General features: G+C 35.5%; 1 protein-coding gene across 4 annotated transcripts in view; it reads right to left on the reverse strand.

The window, feature by feature from the left end:
* The window catches only part of sif (still life), a 1,404,800-nt gene that overhangs the window by 578,997 nt on the left and 804,277 nt on the right, over window positions 1–21,526 (reverse strand). For 3 of the 4 annotated variants that reach the window (XM_068381983.1, XM_068381997.1, XM_068381990.1), the window contains one exon: window positions 20,394–21,302. The exons of the other annotated variant lie outside the window; for it this stretch is intronic. In XM_068381983.1, the coding sequence (XP_068238084.1) occupies window positions 20,394–21,302 (909 nt within the window). The remainder of the gene's footprint in view (window positions 1–20,393; window positions 21,303–21,526) is intronic. 4 annotated transcript variants of the gene reach the window in all.

A 21,526-nucleotide genomic window follows, 5' to 3' on the forward strand; every position in this document is an offset into this window, starting at 1 on the left:
TCAAAGACTGGGGCTCTTCTTTCTTAGAATTGAATTGGTTAAGAATATTTAATAATATTTAATAACAAAACATATTTCTATACTAATCCTACGTTCATAATGCTTTTCTCTCAAAGCCTGGTTTGATGTTGATCTATGCCTTAAAATTGAAAAAAAAAATACATTTTCTTTCCTTTTAATAGATTCAAGCCTCTAGTAAAGTATTGATACAACCTGGTGGGCAATGGCAATAACCTATAACAAGGCTATTGGCGTCAAAACCTTTTTCTATTCAGTCTCGAAGTGGAAACAAATTACTATCCTCTAAACACTACTTGTCTGTGGGAAGAAAGGTGGGCATGTACAGTATATGAACATCAGGAGGTATAGAAATAATAAAATTTATCATTAAAATTCCGTTTATTCCAATGAAACTCCCATAATACTCGTATTAATTGCCCCCTTACTTTTATGGTGGTAGATCAGTGAAGTCCTAAAATAACTATCTCGCCTCTCAAGTCTAATTCTGCAGTAAACAACTGTCAACAAAGTGTAATAACCCAACCTCCAGATTGTGTTCCAAAGTACAATAACACTATCAAGTCAATTACTTTATATATATATATATATATATATATATATATATATATATATATATATATATATATATATTATATATATATATACATATAAATATATATATACACACACACACACATATATATATATATATATATATATATATATATATATATATATATATATATATTCACCCGGCAAGGACTCCCTTGAATAATTCTCACAGAAATTACTAACAAACCCGAAAGAAGACATCCCTTACTGTTAGTAACCTAAATCGCATAAAAACACAATCTGAACAGAGAAAATAGCCGACCCAAGAACGTGAGGGTGTCGAGAGAGAACAGACAAAGGATTGCATCATACCTATTCCAAGGCTATTGTCATTAACCGTCAGATTGCCTCAATATTTTACTAGAGACCTAAGCCTACTGGGAGGAAAGAAAATAGAACATTTTCGAATTTTAGGCTATGTATTGGTATCAGCCCAGGCTTTGATAGTGAGCGATAAGAACATCAGGGGGAGTTTCATAGAAATAATTAAAGTTTATTAGTAATAATGTTAGTTTTCATTTCCATCATACTTTAGAATGAATGAGAAAATATCTATAGAGCATAAACATAATTTACCTTCTTCACAGCTAATGGGGATAAAACGCCTTGTCCATAGTATAGAAAAAAAAGACTTATCAAAAGATTCCATCAGGAATTGACCTTTCTTAAAAAGAGAACTTTTTAGACTAAAGCGGGGTTTACACGGCCGAGCAGCTCGTCGAGCCCGGTTGTCGAACCTACTTGTAGAACGGCTCGAAGAGCTTTCAGACAGTACATCGAACCTCAGTGTGCCTCGTGCTAAAACAACGTTAACATGTCTCTCGACCAGGACGATTTGATAGCCATTGCTTTAGCAGTGGCACTAAGAAGGAAAAAAAAAATCAAAAGAGAAATTTTCATATACCAACTTGCTTGTTGCTTTAAAATTAGAGCCTGATGACTGGCGCAATTATTTGCGTATGGATGAAGACACGTACATTGATCTACCGAATCGTGTCACCCTTTCATTATATGAGGAAGGCCATAACTCCACATGAAAGACTGAGTGTCCGCTATTCCCTTGTTTCTGGCTACTTTATTCTAATAGTCTTTTGATTTAACTTACCATAAAGCTGGATGAGCTCGATATGCATGTATGAAATCAAGTACGACTTCCTTCTCATTCTTACTTTCATTAATGGCAGCAATTATGCATTTCTTTGATGATGTTTCCTCTAACAGGTTTGAATAACAACTGAGGTTCGATGCTCGACACCCGTTCACACCGCTCGTCAAACAATGTAGCTCCGCCCACAAAAGTCAAGATGAGCCTGACTTTCATCGAGCCGCTCGACAACCAAATAGCCCGTTTACACGCTCGAACATCAATTCAAACTCAGGGTTGTAAACCCCGCTTAACATGGTAATGTCCAGTGTCTTTCTACTTGAGTCTGGGATACCACTTTTTACAAGTCCAACAATACTATTATCATTAACGACATCAGTGAATGTAAATCAAATATACTAATTCCGAATCTCTATATTCTTACCCATTTTCATCACCTTATCAGTGAAACTTATCAGAAGTGATCTTTCTGTTTGTCTATGTTATAGCATACACGTCAGAGCTGATCTTCAATTTTATTGCCTGTTATTCTCATATGAAGAACATCAACAATCTCGACGTTAATGATCCTAGCATTTACATGGCCAAACAAATTTCAATGGTCTATCAATCAACATCAGCAATCTTCTGACACCATTCTCATAAAATAATCAACAGTAATCCTTTGACCATTTATCTAATTTTATAAATATTACTACTGATATATTTAATTGCGAATCAACAACAATACTTCCCCCATGGGAATCCTGTGATTACTTTGATTAATGTTTCTATGTCAAAACAATATTGGACAGTGTTCGACAATTTTTTTCTGAAAAATATTAAAAGGTACAATCTTTTTGTCTTTACTTAAACCCAATTAATTCCGCTATTTCTTTTTATACATGGAATTGCAGTAAGACTTTAATACTAATATTTTCATGGTAAATCCTGGACAACAAATAGAATAAATATCGATATTCATTGTCGTCTTTAATGCTAGCTAACTATTGGTCAAGATTTCTCGTTTGAAATTCTAATAATGTATTTTGAATAATCTTTAATTCGTATACCCTAACATCAGAAAAGCAATTCTTCATAATTAGTTTATAATCTGTAATTCGGTTACGAATCATTTTAATAACATTGATTTTTTAAACCAAAATAGTACAACTATGGTAGTGTTCTATAGACGTTTTCCAAGACAATTATCAGAGCACATATCCAGACTTTCTATATTTTCAGTCAATCTAGAAAATACTATGACAATAATCTTAATTTTTCTGAACCAAATTCCTACAAGAGAGAGAGAGAGAGAGAGAGAGAGAGAGAGAGAGAGAGAGAGAGAGAGAGAGAGAGAGAGAGAGAGAGAGAGAGAGAGCTATTTCTATCATCCAAAATTTAGGAATATTTCTACCTACTCTCGGCTAGGTTGCAAGGGCATCTACAGGAAAGGGGTTAGTACCAAAGGTGTGATAAATCGGAGACAAAATAATGATTTAAAGGAATGACAAGAATGTCAAGCCAATAGCATTTACTAGGATACAGCCTAATATACTGCATCCTTCATGCTCATGTAGTATCTACAGGCATACATCCCCTAGTAATCTATCCTACCTGGACAGTAGGGTTACCTGACAATAGGACCTTAACCTTGCATTAAATATTACCAGTAATGAGTACTCTTATACATAAACTATCCTAAGGAACGAAATAATACCAAACCATAGGGATTTAGTCTCTAGGTCCACCTTCACCTTAAACCCCCCCCCCCCAACCCCCTTACAACTGATGCATTGCTTGCCTCAAGCTTAGGAGCTTGAAATTATTGCTTGTTTTATATATTACTTTGTAATTTTTCCATCAAATTACTTTTATCATGTCACTCCCTTACTAGATCATTCTTTTAGAGACAATTGAAATAAAATTGAGTATTTCAACCTTTTAAAGGGTCTTTTGACATCAGAAGAGCAAATGTAAATAAGGTGTTTGCTATTGAAGAATTGGTTAGGGGTAGAATTATTAGTTTTAAATAAAATTAAATTGATTTGGTTAAGAGTAGAATTATAACTTTAAAATAAAAACAAAAATAAGGATTTCAAAAATAATCTGCTACTCTTAATTATGCCTCTATCAATTACTTATAAGTCTGTGCCCACCAAAACATACCATGCATATAACGAAACTCAACCATCTCCTTTTTTGTTATTATTATCATTACTATCCAAGCTACAACCCTAGTTGGAAAAGCAAGATGCTATAAGCCCAGGGGCTCCAACAGGGAAAAATAGCCCAGTGAGGAAAGGAAATAAGGAAATAAATAAATGAAGAGAACAAATTAACAATAAATCATTCTAAAAAAAAGTAACAACGTCAAAACATACGTGTCATATATAAACTATTAACAACATCAAAAACAAATATGTCATAAATAAACTATAAAAAGACTCATGTCCGCCTGGTCAACAAAAGAGCATTTGCTCCAACTTTGAACTTTTGAAGTTCTACTGATTCAAATACCCGATTAGGAAGATCATTCCACAACTGGGTAACAGCTGGAATAAAACTTCTAGAGTACTGCGTAGTATTGAGCCTCATGATGGAGAAGGCCTGGCTATTAGAATTAACTGCCAGCCTAGTATTACGAACAGGATAGAATTGTCCAGGGAGATCTGAATGTAAAGGATGGTCAGAGTTATAAAAAATCTTATGCAACATGCATAATGAACTAACTGAACGACGGTGCCAGAGATTAATACTAGATCAGGAATAAGAAATTTAATAGACCGTAAGTTTCTGTCCAACAAATTAAGAGGAGAATCAGCAGGTGAAGACCAGACAGGAGAACAATACTCAAAACAAGGTAGAATAAAAGAATTAAAACACTTCTTCAGAATAGATTGATCACCGAAAATCTTTAAAGACTTTCTCAATAAGCCTATTTTTTGTGCAATTGAAGAAGACACAGACCTTATATGTTTCTCAAAAGTAAATTTGCTGTCGAGAATCACACCTAAAATTTTGAAAGAATCATACAAATTGAAAGAAACATTATCAATACTGAGATCCGGATGTTGAGGAGCCACCGTCCTTGACCTACTTACAATCATACTTTGAGTTTTGTTAGGATTCAACTTCATACCCCATAATTTGCACCAGGCATTAATTCTAGCTAAATCTCTATTAAGGGATTCACCAACCCCAGATCTACATTCAGGGGATGGAATTGATGCAAAGAGAGTAGCATCATCTGCATATGCAACAAGCTTGTTTTCTAGGCCAAACCACATGTCATGTGTATATAGTATGAAAAGTAATGGCCCAAGAACACTACCCTGTGGAACACCGGATATCACATACCTATAATCACTATGGTGCCCATCAACAACAACTCTATGAGATCTATTACTTAAAAAATCAATAATAACGCTAAGAAACGACCCACCCACTCCCAACTGTTTCAGTTTGAAAACAATGGCCTCATGATTAACACAGTCAAAGGCAGCACTAAAATCAAGGCCAATCATACGAACTTCCCGACCACAATCAAGGGATTTCTGTACAGCATTGGAGATTGCAAGAAGGGCATCACATGCTCCAAGGCCTTTACGAAAACCAAATTGCAAACTAAGGAGTAGATGATTACCTTCAGCAAACTTATTAAGTCGTTTTGCCAGAAGACGTTCAAAAACTTTAGATAATATGGGAGTTATGGAAATTGGGCGGCAATCAGTGGGACTTGAGCTACCACAAACACATTTACATAGAGGAGTAACATTACCAATTCTACAACAAGTACCAAAAGCTCCTCTTCTTGCTAACTTGTGCAAAATAACAGATAACTTTGGAGCTAAGAAATCTGCTGTCTTTATAAAAAACAAAGGAAATATACCATTTGGGTCTACACCTCCATAAGCATCAAGGTTAGTTTAGCCTCAGGAAAACAGGAATGAGGAAGTTCAAGTTTTTCATTACTCTGTTTACTGTCAAAAACCTCAGCCAAAAGGGTTGCCTTTTCCTTTGGACAGTGAGTGACTGAGCCATCTGGTTTAAGTAAAGGAGGAACTATTGCATCTACACCAAAGAGTGCAGATTTAAGGGTAGACCACCATTTATGTTTCTGAGTTGTACTACAAAGTGTTTCTTTTATGGTTAAATTGTACTCCTTTTCAGTTGAGGCATAAACTCTCTGAGCAAAAGCTCGAAGCTGAGTATAGTTGTTCCAGGTCAAATCTGATCTGTTACCCTTCCAAAGGTGATAGGCCTCCTGCTTTTCCAAATAAGCACGTCTACAATTATCATTGAACCACGGTTTGTCCTTCACATTCAATAAAAGCAAAACCGCTCAACATTCCATTCAGATATTTCAAAACTTACACCAATTGCATTCCTCTTCTCCAAATGGTTCGCGTAAGTCCTGATACCTTCTATGTTCTATGTGTGATTCTCTTTTCCTTTCCCCTACCATCATCCTTTTAATAATCCCTAATGCCTTTGACAATAAGTTGTTTTTCAAAGTATATATTCACAACAATTGTTTCATATTTCTTTCTTTCATTTTACCTCATAACCTTAATCTTGTTAACATTCACATTCAATTTCCAGCCCTTTCAAACCCCCTTTTTTGAGATAACTCACCAACCACACCCACTTCTCTTCACTATAACTTGGTAACAACAATTCTCTAAAAAAAAAAAAAAAAAAAAAAAAAAAAAAAAAAAAAAAAAAAAAAAACTTCAACTACTGAAGATTCCACTAGAAACCCTGTTTTCTATCCTAAAATCTTGTACCATTAACCCTTGATAGGGCAATATCACTGTCCCTTGCCTCTGCCATTCATGAGCGGCCCTTAAGCCTTTGAAGCGTCATTTATCAGTTTCACAAATCATACTCATCCTCATCCTAGAAAAATCTCCTTTTAAAACTTGTCCTTTGTACCTTGGAAAGATATATGCAATGTGTAGTAGGTGACAAAAAGAATCCCGTATTTGTATTGAAAACCAAATTTAGGGAAAGTGAGGAGAGTATCCTAGCTTACCCAGATGATTTCGTACAAGGCACGCTATTGGGTGAGAGAGACGACCAATCAGAGCACACTGACCAGCATCCTAGCCACTGCTTGTGTCTGTCAGACCAAAGGATCACTCTCAAGCAAACTGCACCATTTAGTATCCCACACTATCCAGTTTGCTTCTACACAGGTACACGACATTGCTCTGCATCTTTATGTGTTGCGTTGAGTGTTTAGCACCTTTGGTTAAAATTAGGAATTGCTTTCAAGTCCTACGATGCAAGCCAAACGTTCTATACCTTCTAAGGCTTCTGGTAGTAAACCCAAGTAGGAAGATCCTTACTGAAGTATAAAAGATGAAACTCCTTGACATACTTATGGACCTTCTAAGGCTTCTGGTAGTAAAGCCAAGTAGGAAGATCCTTACTAAAGTATAAAAGATGAAACTCCTTGACATACTTAAGGACCTTCTAAGGCTTCTGGTGGTAAAGCCAAGTAGGAAGATCCTTAAAGTATAAAAGATGTAACTCCTTGACATACTTAAGGACCTTCTAAGGCTTCTGGTAGTAAAGCCAAGTAGGAAGACCCTTAAAGTATAAAAGATGAAACTCCTTGACATACTTATGGAGCTTCTAAGGCTTCTGGTAGTAAAGCCAAGTAGGAAAATCCTTACTTAAGTATAAAAGATGAAACTCCTTGACATACTTATGGACCTTCTAAGGCTTCTGGTAGTAAAGCCAAGTAGGAAGATCCTTACTCAAGTATAAAAGATGAAACTCCTTGACATACTTATGGACCTTCTAAGGCTTCTGGTAGTAAAGCCAAGTAGGAAGATCCTTACTAAAGTATAAAAAATGAAACTCCTTGACATACTTATGGACCTTCTAAGGCTTCTGGTAGTAAAGCCAAGTAGGAAGATCCTTACTAAAGTATAAAAAATGAAACTCCTTGACATACTTATGGACCTTCTAAGGCTTCTGGTAGTAAAGCCAAGTAGGAAGATCCTTACTAAAGTATAAAAGATGAAACTCCTTGACATACTTATGGATAGGTTATGCAGACAACGCCACCATTACAGTATCAAAGAATTTAAGAGTTCCCTACATCAAGGATGAAATGAATATAGCGTAGCCTACAGTAAAAGAAAATTCCAGCTTAAAACGTGAGTGTATACAGGTTTATGAAAGATTAAATCTATAGGTAATGAGGAAATGATGGAAATTATAAAAATGATAAAGAAAAAAAAAATACACAGTAGATTTCTTCATGAACTTTGCAGTATCCCAGCTAAAGCAGAGTTGGATAGGGGGGGGGGGAGATTGCTGGAACGATAACTGATGGATTACTGGATTATTTTTAAAAACTATAACAATTCTCTCAAAGCATGTCTTAAATTAAGAGTAAATATTCATATTTTTCCCACTTTTTTGTAATATATTTATATATATATATATATATATATATATATATAATATATATATATATATATATATATATATATATATATAATATATATATATATATATATACATACATATACATACATATATATATATATATATATATATTTATATATATATATATATACATATATATACATATATATACATACATATATGTATATATATGTATATGTATATATATATATATATATATATATATATATATATATATATATATATATATATATATATATATATTAATTACGGATGAATATATAGTGCATTCAGTTAAAAACCTCTTGGTTAAGATGTTACTCAGACAAAAGAAATATTTTGTACTACCAATAAAAGAATGAATAGAGCAAGGTCACTAAAGATCTCCAGCCTAAGTGGTGGTTCCTCCAGAAGCAACTATGTTGTATGCATACTAAGGTAAACGAATGAAGCAATGTATACCAACTTTCATGATCCTCATCCTAAATATAAGTATTTTATGCACTTTTTTTTTTTTTTACAAAATCGTGTATATTTAAAAGAAAACCAATTCCTTATTTAATTTTCAAATTCTGTAAAATGTCATATATACTTAAACTTACAATATACAGTATGCATGCATAATTGCTTTAAACAAATTTTTATCAATCGCTTTAATTTGTGTGTAAATATATATATATATATATATATATATATATATATATATATATATATATATATATATATATACACATATATATATGTGTGTATATATATATATATATATATATATATATATATATATATATATATATATGTGTGTATATATATATATATATATATATATATATATATATATGTATATATGTATATATATATATATATATATATATATATATTTATATATATACACAGTATACCATTACCCTTTAGAGTGGTTAAATTCAGAAGGATAGAACTCCTCCCTTTACTGGTACCCATTAACAGCTGGGTGAACCGGTAGAGTGTAAGCCGGAAGCAGTCTACAACCTACCAAACATGAGCCAAACGCAGTACCACTAAGGCAAGTCTCCACATTTCCTGAATGTAGCTTGTGAAGCTTGGTTAAATACTACAATAAACTTGGCAAGTACTAAAAAAAAAAAAAAAAAATGAAATTGAAATGGACTATTTTCATCTGCCCATTCAAAATAAATTTAAAGAATATGAATATAAAATAATGTTAAAGTACAACAGAAAAAAAGTAAATTAAGCTACATTTTCAAACATAAAACCTTCAACAAAGTACGGTTTTTGTTAGATGTGATTATATGGAGGAAGGGCACAAGACACTGCCCTAAAAAGACACATCAACAGTTTGAGAATTTTAAGATGTACTTGATTCACCCTAATCGTAACGAAATGACTTGGGATACAATGTTTATAAATTGCTGTTGCTAAAAATAATTAGATATAAAAAAAGGAAAATCAAGAGAAGAATAACAGTTAAAATTCATTCACTGTGTGTGAGAGAGAGAGAGAGAGAGAGAGAGAGAGAGAGAGAGAGAGAGAGAGAGAGAGAGAGAGAGAGAGAGAGAGAGAGAGAGAGAGAAGTATAGTATACCAAAAGAAACCGAAATTCAAAAGCTACATAAAAATCCTTAAACCAAAAAGAAAAAAAAATGTAAAACTATAAAGAGATGAAAAATAAAAGTAATGTGGTAAATTTGTCTCTGGAGTTTACCCCCTATGGGACAGGCTGCCTCAAAATACCAATTTTTGTAGGCCTGACAAGACTGGTTCCTAGTTTCTCTTCATATAAATTCTGGTGACTAAAAACAGACATGGAGCATAAAGAAATTCAAAGCAAAGGGTGTTCTATAGTCCATTTCTTTTATCGAGGCGGAATTGCACCGACTCGCAGCGGTGCCCTTTTAGCTCGGAAAATTTTCATGGTTAGAATTATCTCGTCCAACCAATCAGCGATCAGGAAACTTTTCCGAGCTAAAAGGGCACCGCTGCGAGTCGGTGCAAATCTGCCTCGCTAAAAGAAATTGACTATAGGTATCAACTGCTATCAGAGAAGTAGCCTCCAAGTATTAGTTTTAAATGTTAACACACGGAACTATTCGTCTGGATATTATTGTGAGTGTTGCTTTTTGCAAACCATACCTTATAAACTTCAGTCTTCAAAATCTTCATAGTTTTGTATCATCCATTATATGCTGCATTTACAAGCAATCTATTTAATCTACTAAATTGTATATAAATATGAATTCCTTCCTCTGACTTCTCCCATTAATCGAGCCTTTAAGATATAAAACAGAGCCTTAATACAAAAAAAGCATCACTCTACTATTTACATATGCGAACACACATGCCCACCTTCTTTCCAAAATGATATAATCACTCTCAAAAAAACATATTTCGATTTCATAAATCTTCAAAATCCTTCCCATTACCGCTATATAAAATCCCTTTATTCCTCATACAGACTTTCCTTTACACTCAAACTCCTGACATCAATATATCATAGCATGCATCTGAACCACATAACCTCAAATTTGTAAACTATAACGTATCTTCTGTTATGAATCCTCCTATACAGTTATCTTACATACATATATATACCAAGGCACTTCCCCCAATTTTGGGGGGAAGCCGACATCAACAAAACCCCAAAACTAGAGTGCGGGGAGCAGTCACTCTCCCCCCAGCTCCATCTTTGTTGCTGTCTCACAGGATGTAGATACAGGAGAGGGGGTTCCCAGCCCCCTCGTCCCGTCCCTTTTAGTCGCCACTTACGACACGCAGGGATAACGTTGGCGCTATTCTAATTTTTCTCTGGTATACAAAATAGTATCATACTCACATTCGTATTCTCCTGTATTATCTGTATCTTTATGCAAAAAAAGAAACTCTTCTTTTCAGGTACTCGGAAACCTTTCCATTATTCATATTCACCTTATAACTCATTGTCAGCACCTTGATGGCACTTTTAATAATGTACAGCAAAATCTCATTTGTAATCCAGTCCACTCCACTCCTCAACCACCTCTTAATTATCAAACCCACATATTCAATAGTCACTTTAACACTTCAAAACATTCCCGTTCGCTTAATCCTTTTCCACTTGAAATTCCCTCATCTCATCAATCCCCTAAATTCCTTCAATCTTCAAAAGAGTAATTCCATTAATTTAAGTCTATATATATTTCAGACATCTATATCTGAAGCTTCTATTCTGAGATCCATTTGCTCATTACTTTTTTTCTCTTTACAGATCCCACTTACATGTGTTGCTTGTTATCATAACCTACTTTTTTTTTTATCTCGTTCTGATCATTCGATTCATCCTCCTTTAAAAGTATGCTTGATCTTTTCTTATTCATGTAATTACACCTTACATAATCTTTTTTTTTTTTTTTTTTTTTTTTTTTTTTTTTTTGTATTCACAACTTAATGTTTTCATTTGCTTTTCTTGAACTGAAGGATACAGAACCTCTAACTGTCAATAATGACTAGCCTATAAATTTTGCATACTTCCTTCTATCTCAAGGTCCTTAACTTCATCCTATTTATCGTTTATTTTCCCCTTACAAACTCTCTCCACTTTCTATTGATCAAAGGCTATTTGCTTAATTGCATTTACAGTCACATGTTCACCTCCCTCCAATCAAACCAATTATCTGCATATCTTGACTTGAATTTCAACCAAATAATGATATATTTTCAAGCCTGTTCACTCTTTCCTGTGGTCTGTATTAAAATATTTTGGCTAAAATTCCTCATTTTCTAAGTGTACATCAGAACACTATGCTTTGGATACTAAGAACAGTATTTCCCAAAATTCTCACCAATTCCGATTATTCTTCCACGAGACTTTTTCTATCCTCATATATACATTCTTACCAAGATTCTTCTCTCTTTCGCTGTCGCCTATTATAGTTATTAGTATACATAGCACAAACGACCTTTCATATTTTCCAAACACAGCATTGACCAAATTCATATTTTTCAAAATCATTCTATTTCATTCTGATGCTTTTCTATTTCTAGACCATATACTTTCAGTTTTGTATTACAACTTTCCTCCTTCAATATTTTGTCTCAGTTACACTGTAATATATATATATATATATATATATATATATATATATATATATATTTATTTATATATATATATATATATATACTGCATATATATAAATATATATATATATATATATATATATATATATATATATATATATATATATATACACTACACGCTTACTCACTCACCAGTTCAACTGCAGGTACCACCCATTCTCAAGATCTATAACTTTCAGCTACTTGCAAAATATCCCTTCCCATAAGTACCATAAAACTCCTCTAAAAACAAAGCAGTGATAATATAATCTGACTGTGATAGCTAATGCTACATGAATGAAGAATTGGAAATTCAATGAATCACATAGAAAAAAAAACTCAGAACTAATGGAATACGTATATTCAGACTTATGTAGCCTCAGATTAACTCTGTGACTACAAACCAGAGAATCTCTTTAGTGACCTGGTGGCTGTAACAACTCGACTCACTTAGGACGTTCAGGAAAGTGCAAGAAGACTGGGTGCTAATGATGAATTAGACTACAGAATAAAAACGTAATAAAGTTTTCCCAATTTCATTAAAACATAACCTGACGTGTACATCACAAATTTTTAAGTAATTTGTATTTTTCCTAACATACTTACCTAGAACTACCTTCTTAGGAGTTACTAGTAACTCTACCTAACCGACCAGTTTTTTGTATAGTTTACCCTCTTTCCGTTTTCTAAGGGGTCAACCTCAGGCGGTGTGATATGTGCATAAGGATTAATCTACATAAAAGAAAAGGACATGACATACTAACTAAGACCAAAACATATGGAACAAAGGAATGCTTGATAATGGGATTAAAAAGATGAAATTATAAAGAACGCAAAATCAACAGACCTGCTCAAACCACACTTCATAATTATCATACACATGGCAAGTGACAAGGAAAGGATTGTACATGAAGAAATACGCAAATCAAAGGAAGGGAAAATGACAAACTTATAGAGGAGCTGTGGGTGATATGTGTGTACCAACCGTGTGTCACACGATCGTACATAAATTATTTTGTATATATTATGCTTGTATCTGCGTTCTTCCCTCGCACTAAAAAGAACCCGAATAAACATGTCTCTGTTTTTCCTCTGTAACATTGTCTGTCTTGTGAACATGAAAATTCCTGTTGCCTTGAGGTTTTGTATATAAAGGAGAGTGTTCTTTAATAAAGTTACTCAGTTGATTGCTTCCTGCCTTTGAGTCACAACCTTTCTCTCGGCTCGTCACATGTGCCTAATATTGTGCACCAGTGGAAACATGTAATGCATCAGTGCGTATCATAGCTCCCAAAAGCAACGTTAATGTTTGTTGTGAAAAATGGGTCAATAAACAGTTTGAGAAAGGCTGTTTGATCACCTTTTGTTTCTGTATGGTATGCATGGTTACCCATCGTAGGCGCTATAGTCCATTTCTTTTAGCGATGCAGATTTGCACCGACTCGCAGCGGTGCCCTTTTAGCTCGGAAAAGTTTCCGGATCGCTGATTGGTTAGAATTATCTTGTCCAACCAATCAGCGATCCGGAAACTTTTCCGAGCTAAAAGGGCACCGCTGCGAGTCGGTGCAAATATGCATCGCTAAAAGAAATGGACTATAGTTATATGTTATACCTTGGTTAGCACAACCCCACCAAAATACATCCAAATAATATGACAGAATAATTGATACTGTATTAGAAAATAAAGCCTATTCCGGCTTACCACTTTTTTTCTCACCTCATTCAACACATGTCCAATAACATCGTGTGGTGCGTCAGATTATACAGCACATTTTGTTAACGTCACTTTTGGAAGCTATAGTACATCTATACATATTTGCCTAACTCTCTTTTGTTCTAAATTTTCTCATTCCATTACTTTAAACTTGCAATATTATATTCAAATCATGAATTAAATGAATTGATATCTAGCAATTTTAGGAAAATTTGCGTTAATTAGCAGGTATAATGTGTTGACTAATATGATCTACAATTCTAATAGATATAACCTATCTAACACCTAATCCTATAGACACCGAGAGGGTTAAACAACAGTATTCCCACTCGGACCTTTTCAATCAGGATGCTTTTCCGATCTAAAATCTATTTCTGCAGACACTTCATCTGTTTGATTATTCGAATGTTCAGTTTACCACATCACATGCTTCTATAATATGCCATATATTCTTGCAGATAACTCTAAAATGTTTAATCGTTAGTATGTGCCTTTTACCATCAAAAGAGCTATCTGGTCTACTACAGACTGGTGTACATTGACCGTATATCTAAACCCATTAACACTCCACAGTTATAGATGTAACATCTATAGTCCATTTCTTTTAGCGATGCATATTTGCACCGACTCGCGGCGGTGCCCTTTTAGCTCGGAAAAGTTTCCGGATCGCTGATTGGTTAGAATTATCTCGTCCAACCAATCAGCGATCCGGAAACCTTTCCGAGGTAAAAGGGCACCGCCGCGAGTCGGTGCAAATATGCATCCAACCAATCAGCGATCCGGAAACTTTTCCGAGCTAAAAGGGCACCCCTGCGAGTCGGTGCAAATATGCCTCGATAAAAGAAATGGACTATAGTTGATCACGTGTCTCTACAGATACATATCTAAATGGGCTCTTTACAAGAGGTTTTTTTTTTTTCTTTTTCTGATCAAGTAACTAGCCCTGCGGATAATCTTTTTTTCTTTTTAGATTTCACAAGCAGAATCCATATCTAAAAGACATTTCTGAATTGATGCTTAAGAGCTAAATGAAATATATCTCGGCAACTAAGTCATTTATCAAGTTTATTGTATAAGAAATGTCTATCAAGCAACTTTACTAAATTTGGGAGCTTTAAATGTCATTGACATAGCATAATTTCCCTGTTTTTTTTTTCTTAATAGAGATAGTTCAGTTGCAAGACAGACAGACACTTCTTATACATCCAGATGAAATTTTTTATTTCTACTGGAATGAAGGATCGTTATAAATACAGAATCTTAACGAGATACATACTACTCAAGGAGTAAATTATACATTTATTTTCCATCTTAATGAAATCAAATAAAAATTTGCTATGTCTTGCATGTACGTTTGGATGCAACCGCATCCACAATAAAAATAATAAAAGAACAATTCCGAAAACTACTGACAAAATGTTTCACGCTAAAATGAGCATAAATAATCCGAAAATTAAATTTTTGTACCAGTCTTTTATAACTAAAGTCTAATATCCTACTTAATAATTCAAGCATAAAGTTATTACCATCAAATGCTCTAATGAACTGTTATTTACACCTCAGTTTTCTTTAATGAAAGTACTTTTAGTATGAAATGTGAATTAATCCACAAACATATGCATTATATCCATAGACAAACTATAGTCCATTTCTTTTAGCGATGCATATTTGCACCGACTCACAGCGGTGCCCTTTTAGCTCGGAAAAGTTTCCTGATCGCTGATTGGTTAGAATGATCTAGTCCAACCAATCAGCGATCCGGAAACTTTTCCGAGCTAAAAGGGCACCGCTGCGAGGCGGTGCAAATATGCATCGCTAAAAGAAATGGACTATAGAACAGGTCACAGAGATATCTTATTAAAACGAAAAGCTAAGATTGGCCAGAACGTTTCCTATGTTATGCCATAATGGATTCCAAGCACAGACATTGTAATGTTTGATAATACTATGTCTTTTGGTGAATAACCATTTCATTTGCACAATTGACTGTCAAGTAGCATTCAGAAATTATGTCAAGAATTTCCCGGTAGATTTTGACCATTCACGGAATACTGTCCAACAGTTGTTTTTGAATTGGCAATTATGGCCTTCTTCGTCTGCTCTTATAGAATTCAGGAGCCTTTGTAGGGTGACGGCTAGATCCCGTAGAAAACGGGAATATTCTGAACTGGCCGTCGTTCTAAAAACGATTTTGGCGGGAGAAGCTAACTTAAAAAACCCACCTAACCTATGCTAAAAGCCGTGTCCTTACCCAGGGGGGCTTCGCCCCCCACGGACCCCCCCCCCCCCCCTACACAACAGTTTCCTTACCTACGAGTACGACGGGAGAAGCTAACTTAAAAAAACCCACCTAACCTATGCTAAAACCCGTGTCCTTACCCAGGGGGGCTGCGCCCCCGCGGTCCCCCCCCCTTACACAACCTATTTAAGATCCGTAGACCATTTCCAAACGTTTTTATTCTATACAAGATAACAGTCGAAGCGATAATAAGCAAATTAGGACGCTTGACCGTAGCGCTACAAACTACCCAGAATTCAGTTACAGTGACCCTGATTCTATAATCTCTAATATTTTTTTTTATGTTTTCTGGTTGAAATGGGTCTATAAACACTAATTGCATCAATTTTTTGGACCAGAGGAATAGAGTCATGATTATAATCCTTCAACACTAATATTTTTTTTTATGTTTTCTGGTAGAAATGGGTCTATAAACACTAATTGCATCAATTTTTTGGACCAGAGGAATAGAGTCATGATTATAATCCAACACTATTTTCAAATGTTCATTAATCAATACTTCAAAATTTCCTAAAAACCATTATTTTATGAAAGTTTAAGAAAATAAAGAATATCAATTAAGTCCTAAAATTTCTGATCCAAACACTTGGGATTACGTTATAAAAGTCATGAAAAACAATTATTACAACAGACAGGATGAGAGTACGGTGATTTAACAGATTTTCTAAATGGCTTGATCATTAGGAACTCATCCCACCCTCATTTCGTCCATTCTAGACTCCTGAATAAAATTAAAATCCCTTAAGAAAATAAAACAAGCAATATATCATGCCGTCAGCTTATAACAAGCTATAAGTTTAAAACCATACCTAAATGCTCTAAGCCCCAATCTAGGATATACGTTAAAATCTCCACGAAAAAAAGTAAAAAATCAAGTACACGAAAATAATGAGATCTACACACGAAGATTTTTATAGGCAATCCGTTTTATTTCTCTTTTACGTATGTCCTCCCCTAATATAAATGTGTGCTGAACTGCAATTCCGTGAGTTACACGAACAAAGAAAATTTTACCGATTTTAAACCCATACATCTGTAGCAAAATAATAATGAATTTTAGTATTTTTACGGTAAGTGAACATAGAGAATTCGTGATGAAGAAAACTATCTCGTCTAGCTTTTGGGGGGTTGAAACATATGAAAATGGACCTAGTTGTTCATTATATGTTAGCAAATATTCTGCATAAAATTTCATTTTTTTCCACCCGTAAATGCATCAAAGATTAATCTTGAACACAATTCAAACAGTATATTCCGAGGATTCTTGAGGATCAATATGATTTTGAAACTTCATAATAAAAATTGAAACATTTATATTGAATCAGCTTTCAATGACAAAGAAAATGTAAAATCAAAAGATAATTCATAGGAAAATATTAAAGAATCCTATACGACTATGCACCTCGAAAGAGAACTCTATAGTCCATTTCTTTTAGCAATGCATATTTGCACCGACTCGCGGCGGTGCCCTTTTTAGCTCGGAAAAGTTTCCTGATCGCTGATAGGTTAGAATTATCTCGTCCAACCAATCAGCGATCAGGAAACATTTCCGAGCTAAAAGGGCACCGTTGCGAGTCGGTGCAAATCTGCATCGCTAAAAGAAATGGACTATAGTATACCTAGTCTACAGAGAATATCAAGTTTTATCCTGGAGTAAACTAACATAATTTAACAGTTGGAAATTTTCCATATTTTTTTACACAGTAGAAAGCAAAGGATTTTGCGAACCAGATCAAATGTAAACATAAATATGTTCTCTTGAAAGACGGCGAATCATACTTAGTGGCTACAACTTAAATGGTTAACTAGAATCAGAAAAAGATGGTTAAATAAGTTGAAATAAATAAAGCCTTAGGTAGTAGTCAGGAACAGTCTAACCAGTTGCATAAGTGAATAATGATTGTGTTTCGAAAACATCTACTTACTCTAAACAGATATACAAATGTTCCCTCCCACATAAATATAGATGATAACATTGTATTCAATTTTTGAGCTCGCCAAGGCTTTACCGTCTCAATATCAATATTATTCATGATTTTGCGCGACTCTGCGCCAAGTTAAGTCCGTAAACTGCGGATATAATCAACTGGTACAATACACTATGCAATATTAGAGCTATTATCATATCCCAGTATAATATCTGAATGAATAATAAAAAAGAACCGACCAAAGGCTACAAAATCAGATATAAATAAACAACAGGCCAGAAAACTATAGAAACTTGTTCTTTTCAAGGGATGGCCAATTTAAAAGTTGATTTTTTATTATTATTATTATTATTAAATGCTGAGCTACAACCCTAGTTGGAAAATCAGGATGCTATAAGCCCAGGGGCCCCAACAGGGAAAATAGCCCAGTGAGGAAAGGAAACAAGGAAAAATAAAATATCTTAAGATAGTAACAACATTAGAATAAATATTTCCTATATAAACAATAAAAACTTCAACAAAACAAGAGGAAGAGAAACTAGATAGAACAGTGTGCCCGAGTGTACCCTCAAGTTTCAATATTCCCATCGTGCTTAATAGCGTAAAATGTTATAAAAATGTACGCACAATTGGAGAATGTACGCACAATTGGAGAAAAGTAGGCCTGCACCCAAAACACATTGAAAACTTTGTTCCTCAAACAATAACATTCATAACAATGGAAAAATAAATTTACATATATTTCCATCATACTTAACCATGAGATTCTATACTTTTCTGTTGCATCTATCAGTATTTCTTCCATGTTTTCTTCTAAGTCCTACTACAGTACTTACTCATGTCAATCATTTTATACGGGTAATATTAAAATGAGCCAATATACGAGAAACTATAGCCTTCTGTATAGAATAATTGCTCACGGAAGACAAACGGGTGTAAAGTGTCTAAAAAAAAGTTAGATATGTCAAAATTGTTATGATTGTGAAAAAGACATCCCATTTCTTTCCAAGGCGTTGTAACATCTTCAGTCTCTAATGCACAAGCTAATAAAAAGAATGTTCTTCCTCCACGTATAACATAATAAACTCATCCTGAGATCAGATCAATAAAAAAGCAAACGCCTTTGTACTTAATTTTATAATCCCAAATACTCAAATTAAAAAGTAAAAAAAAAATAAAAAAATAAAAAACACGCTGAAACCCTGCAATACCTTTATTGAAGTGAAATATAAATGCAAATGTACTTGTTTCCTTCACTAGCAGGTATGGGAAAATCATAAGAAACTTAACGTCTCCCTCCAAAGTCTTGCGTGAATGAAACACAAACAACAAAACTAAAACCAATTTATGATATGAATGACACAAAAAATGTTTTTGTCTCCCTTTCTGATAAACAACGAACAAAAATCTTAAAATTTATTAGCCAATATTGTACTGTATATCATAATGGAAATACTTTGTTTAAATGTGCACTTATTGATATGATTTAAGAAAATAAATAAATATATATATATATATGCATGCAGAGCTCATGCAATGGAAAACAAATCTAAGCCATCATGCAAACGTCTTTTGAATGAAAAAATCTAACACCTCGTCTTAGTGTTTGAACAATGAAACGTTCGGCCAGTCTAAAAGTCAATGCTTAAATTTATCTCTTTGTCTGAAGTAAAACAGATCCTACAGAAATGTAAAAAGCAAAAATCTGCCACTAATGGGCCCTGTGAGTGACTGTACTAAGCATATCCCAGAAGGGGAGCCAAGGGGTCACCTACCCCCTTTTTGAACCACGGAGTTTAGCTTACAAGGAGCTCGTGAACGGGAACAGAAGGAACACGGAAAGGACCAGGAGAGGGATCGAGTCGGGGACGTGGAAGAGGATGTGGAACAGGACAACTGGCCATATCAATTTAAAGAAAAAGAACTACAATAAACTCCGTGGTTTCCTCACTCTTTGGTATATCATTATTATTTTTTAAAACTCGAGAGGGTTCTGGTCGTCATTGGACCCATAAAGCTCTCGAGGAAGTTGCTGGTGAGGACTAGAGTCTTTATTATCTGCATGTATAAAGAATAAAATGAAGATGGCCAGCGTGGGGGCTGCAGGGCCCGGGGACGGGGCCAGGTGGCACCACGCCACCCACCATGCAGGAGAAGGACCACTGTGACGAGGTGTTAGGTACGGAGTGGGAGGGGAGGGGGCGCGGCGGGCCGGCCTACTTGAGGAGGGGGTGGTGGCGTAGCAGGCCAAGTCGAAGAGCTGATGGTCAGAAGGCGGAGACTCACGCTCTCCCAGGTCAAGGCGGAACCCACGGCCCCTGCGGCCCCCGCCGGTGCCTTCATCCCCGCCCAACACACTCATGGCCGACCTGGAGGGCGTAAGTCGGTGTGGGCGGGGTGCTTCAGGTTCTGAATTGAAACCATCAGCATATGAGACAGTTGAGCCCCCCCTAGTAAGGGTTCCCCGCATGGAGGAACCTAGCACCCCTTCTGCACGGTTGACTCTGCGCCGCCATGACTCTGGAGAGGTCAAAGGCGACTCTGTGGAGGTTATGGGCTTCAACATTTTCTTAAGTGTATTGCTATCGAGGGTGAGGCTCTCATCATCATCTCGGTCACCTTTAGTCACGTCGTCGGTGCTTTTGCTACGGTTGCGGCGCGTCAGCGTGTCAGTCTCTCGAACGGTGTCCATCTCAGAGTAGTCCACGCTCTTCGAAGACAACTCTCTTCGACTGTCACGAAGACTGCGGTTGTCGCGACCTCCTCCTCCACCACCGCCGGGTGTCGCCGGCTCTCCTCCGCGATCATTTGCATTTCCAACTGATACCGGGGCTTCTTCCTTGTTACGGGTCAGTGTTCCAACACCGGTGCCCGCTTTGGGATGAAGGGAGGCATGAGAGGCATGGTGTGAGGGAGGCTGCCGTGGGTCTCTGTTCCCAGTGAGCTTCATGGGAGCGTAAGTATCAGCTCCTCGCCGTGAGGTCAATGTTTCACACATGGTGGCCTGGGTGGTGGTTGTGGTGGTGGTGTTGGCTGCAGGTTGAACTGTGCCATGGTTGGCAGTCCGAGTGGTGGAGGAGCCTTCCACCACTCCACGGCCTCCCTGCGTACGCGGCAAAGTCGATGGACCTGTGGCCATACATAAACTTAGTTCACAGTACAGTACCCTGTTAGAGAGCTAACACAAAAAGCTTTTTGCTTTTCATACAATATCTTATAAAGATGTATTTACCTACCTTCATTCTGAAACATTTATATTTGCAATGGTTGCATTACATAATATGCCTTTACACAATTAAAAATAATTCTAAACAAGGGGAAAAATCAAACAGGGTCTGAATTAATTAACATTC

This window comes from Palaemon carinicauda, chromosome 1, assembly GCF_036898095.1.
Source record: "Palaemon carinicauda isolate YSFRI2023 chromosome 1, ASM3689809v2, whole genome shotgun sequence".
Lineage (NCBI taxonomy): Eukaryota > Metazoa > Arthropoda > Malacostraca > Decapoda > Palaemonidae > Palaemon > Palaemon carinicauda.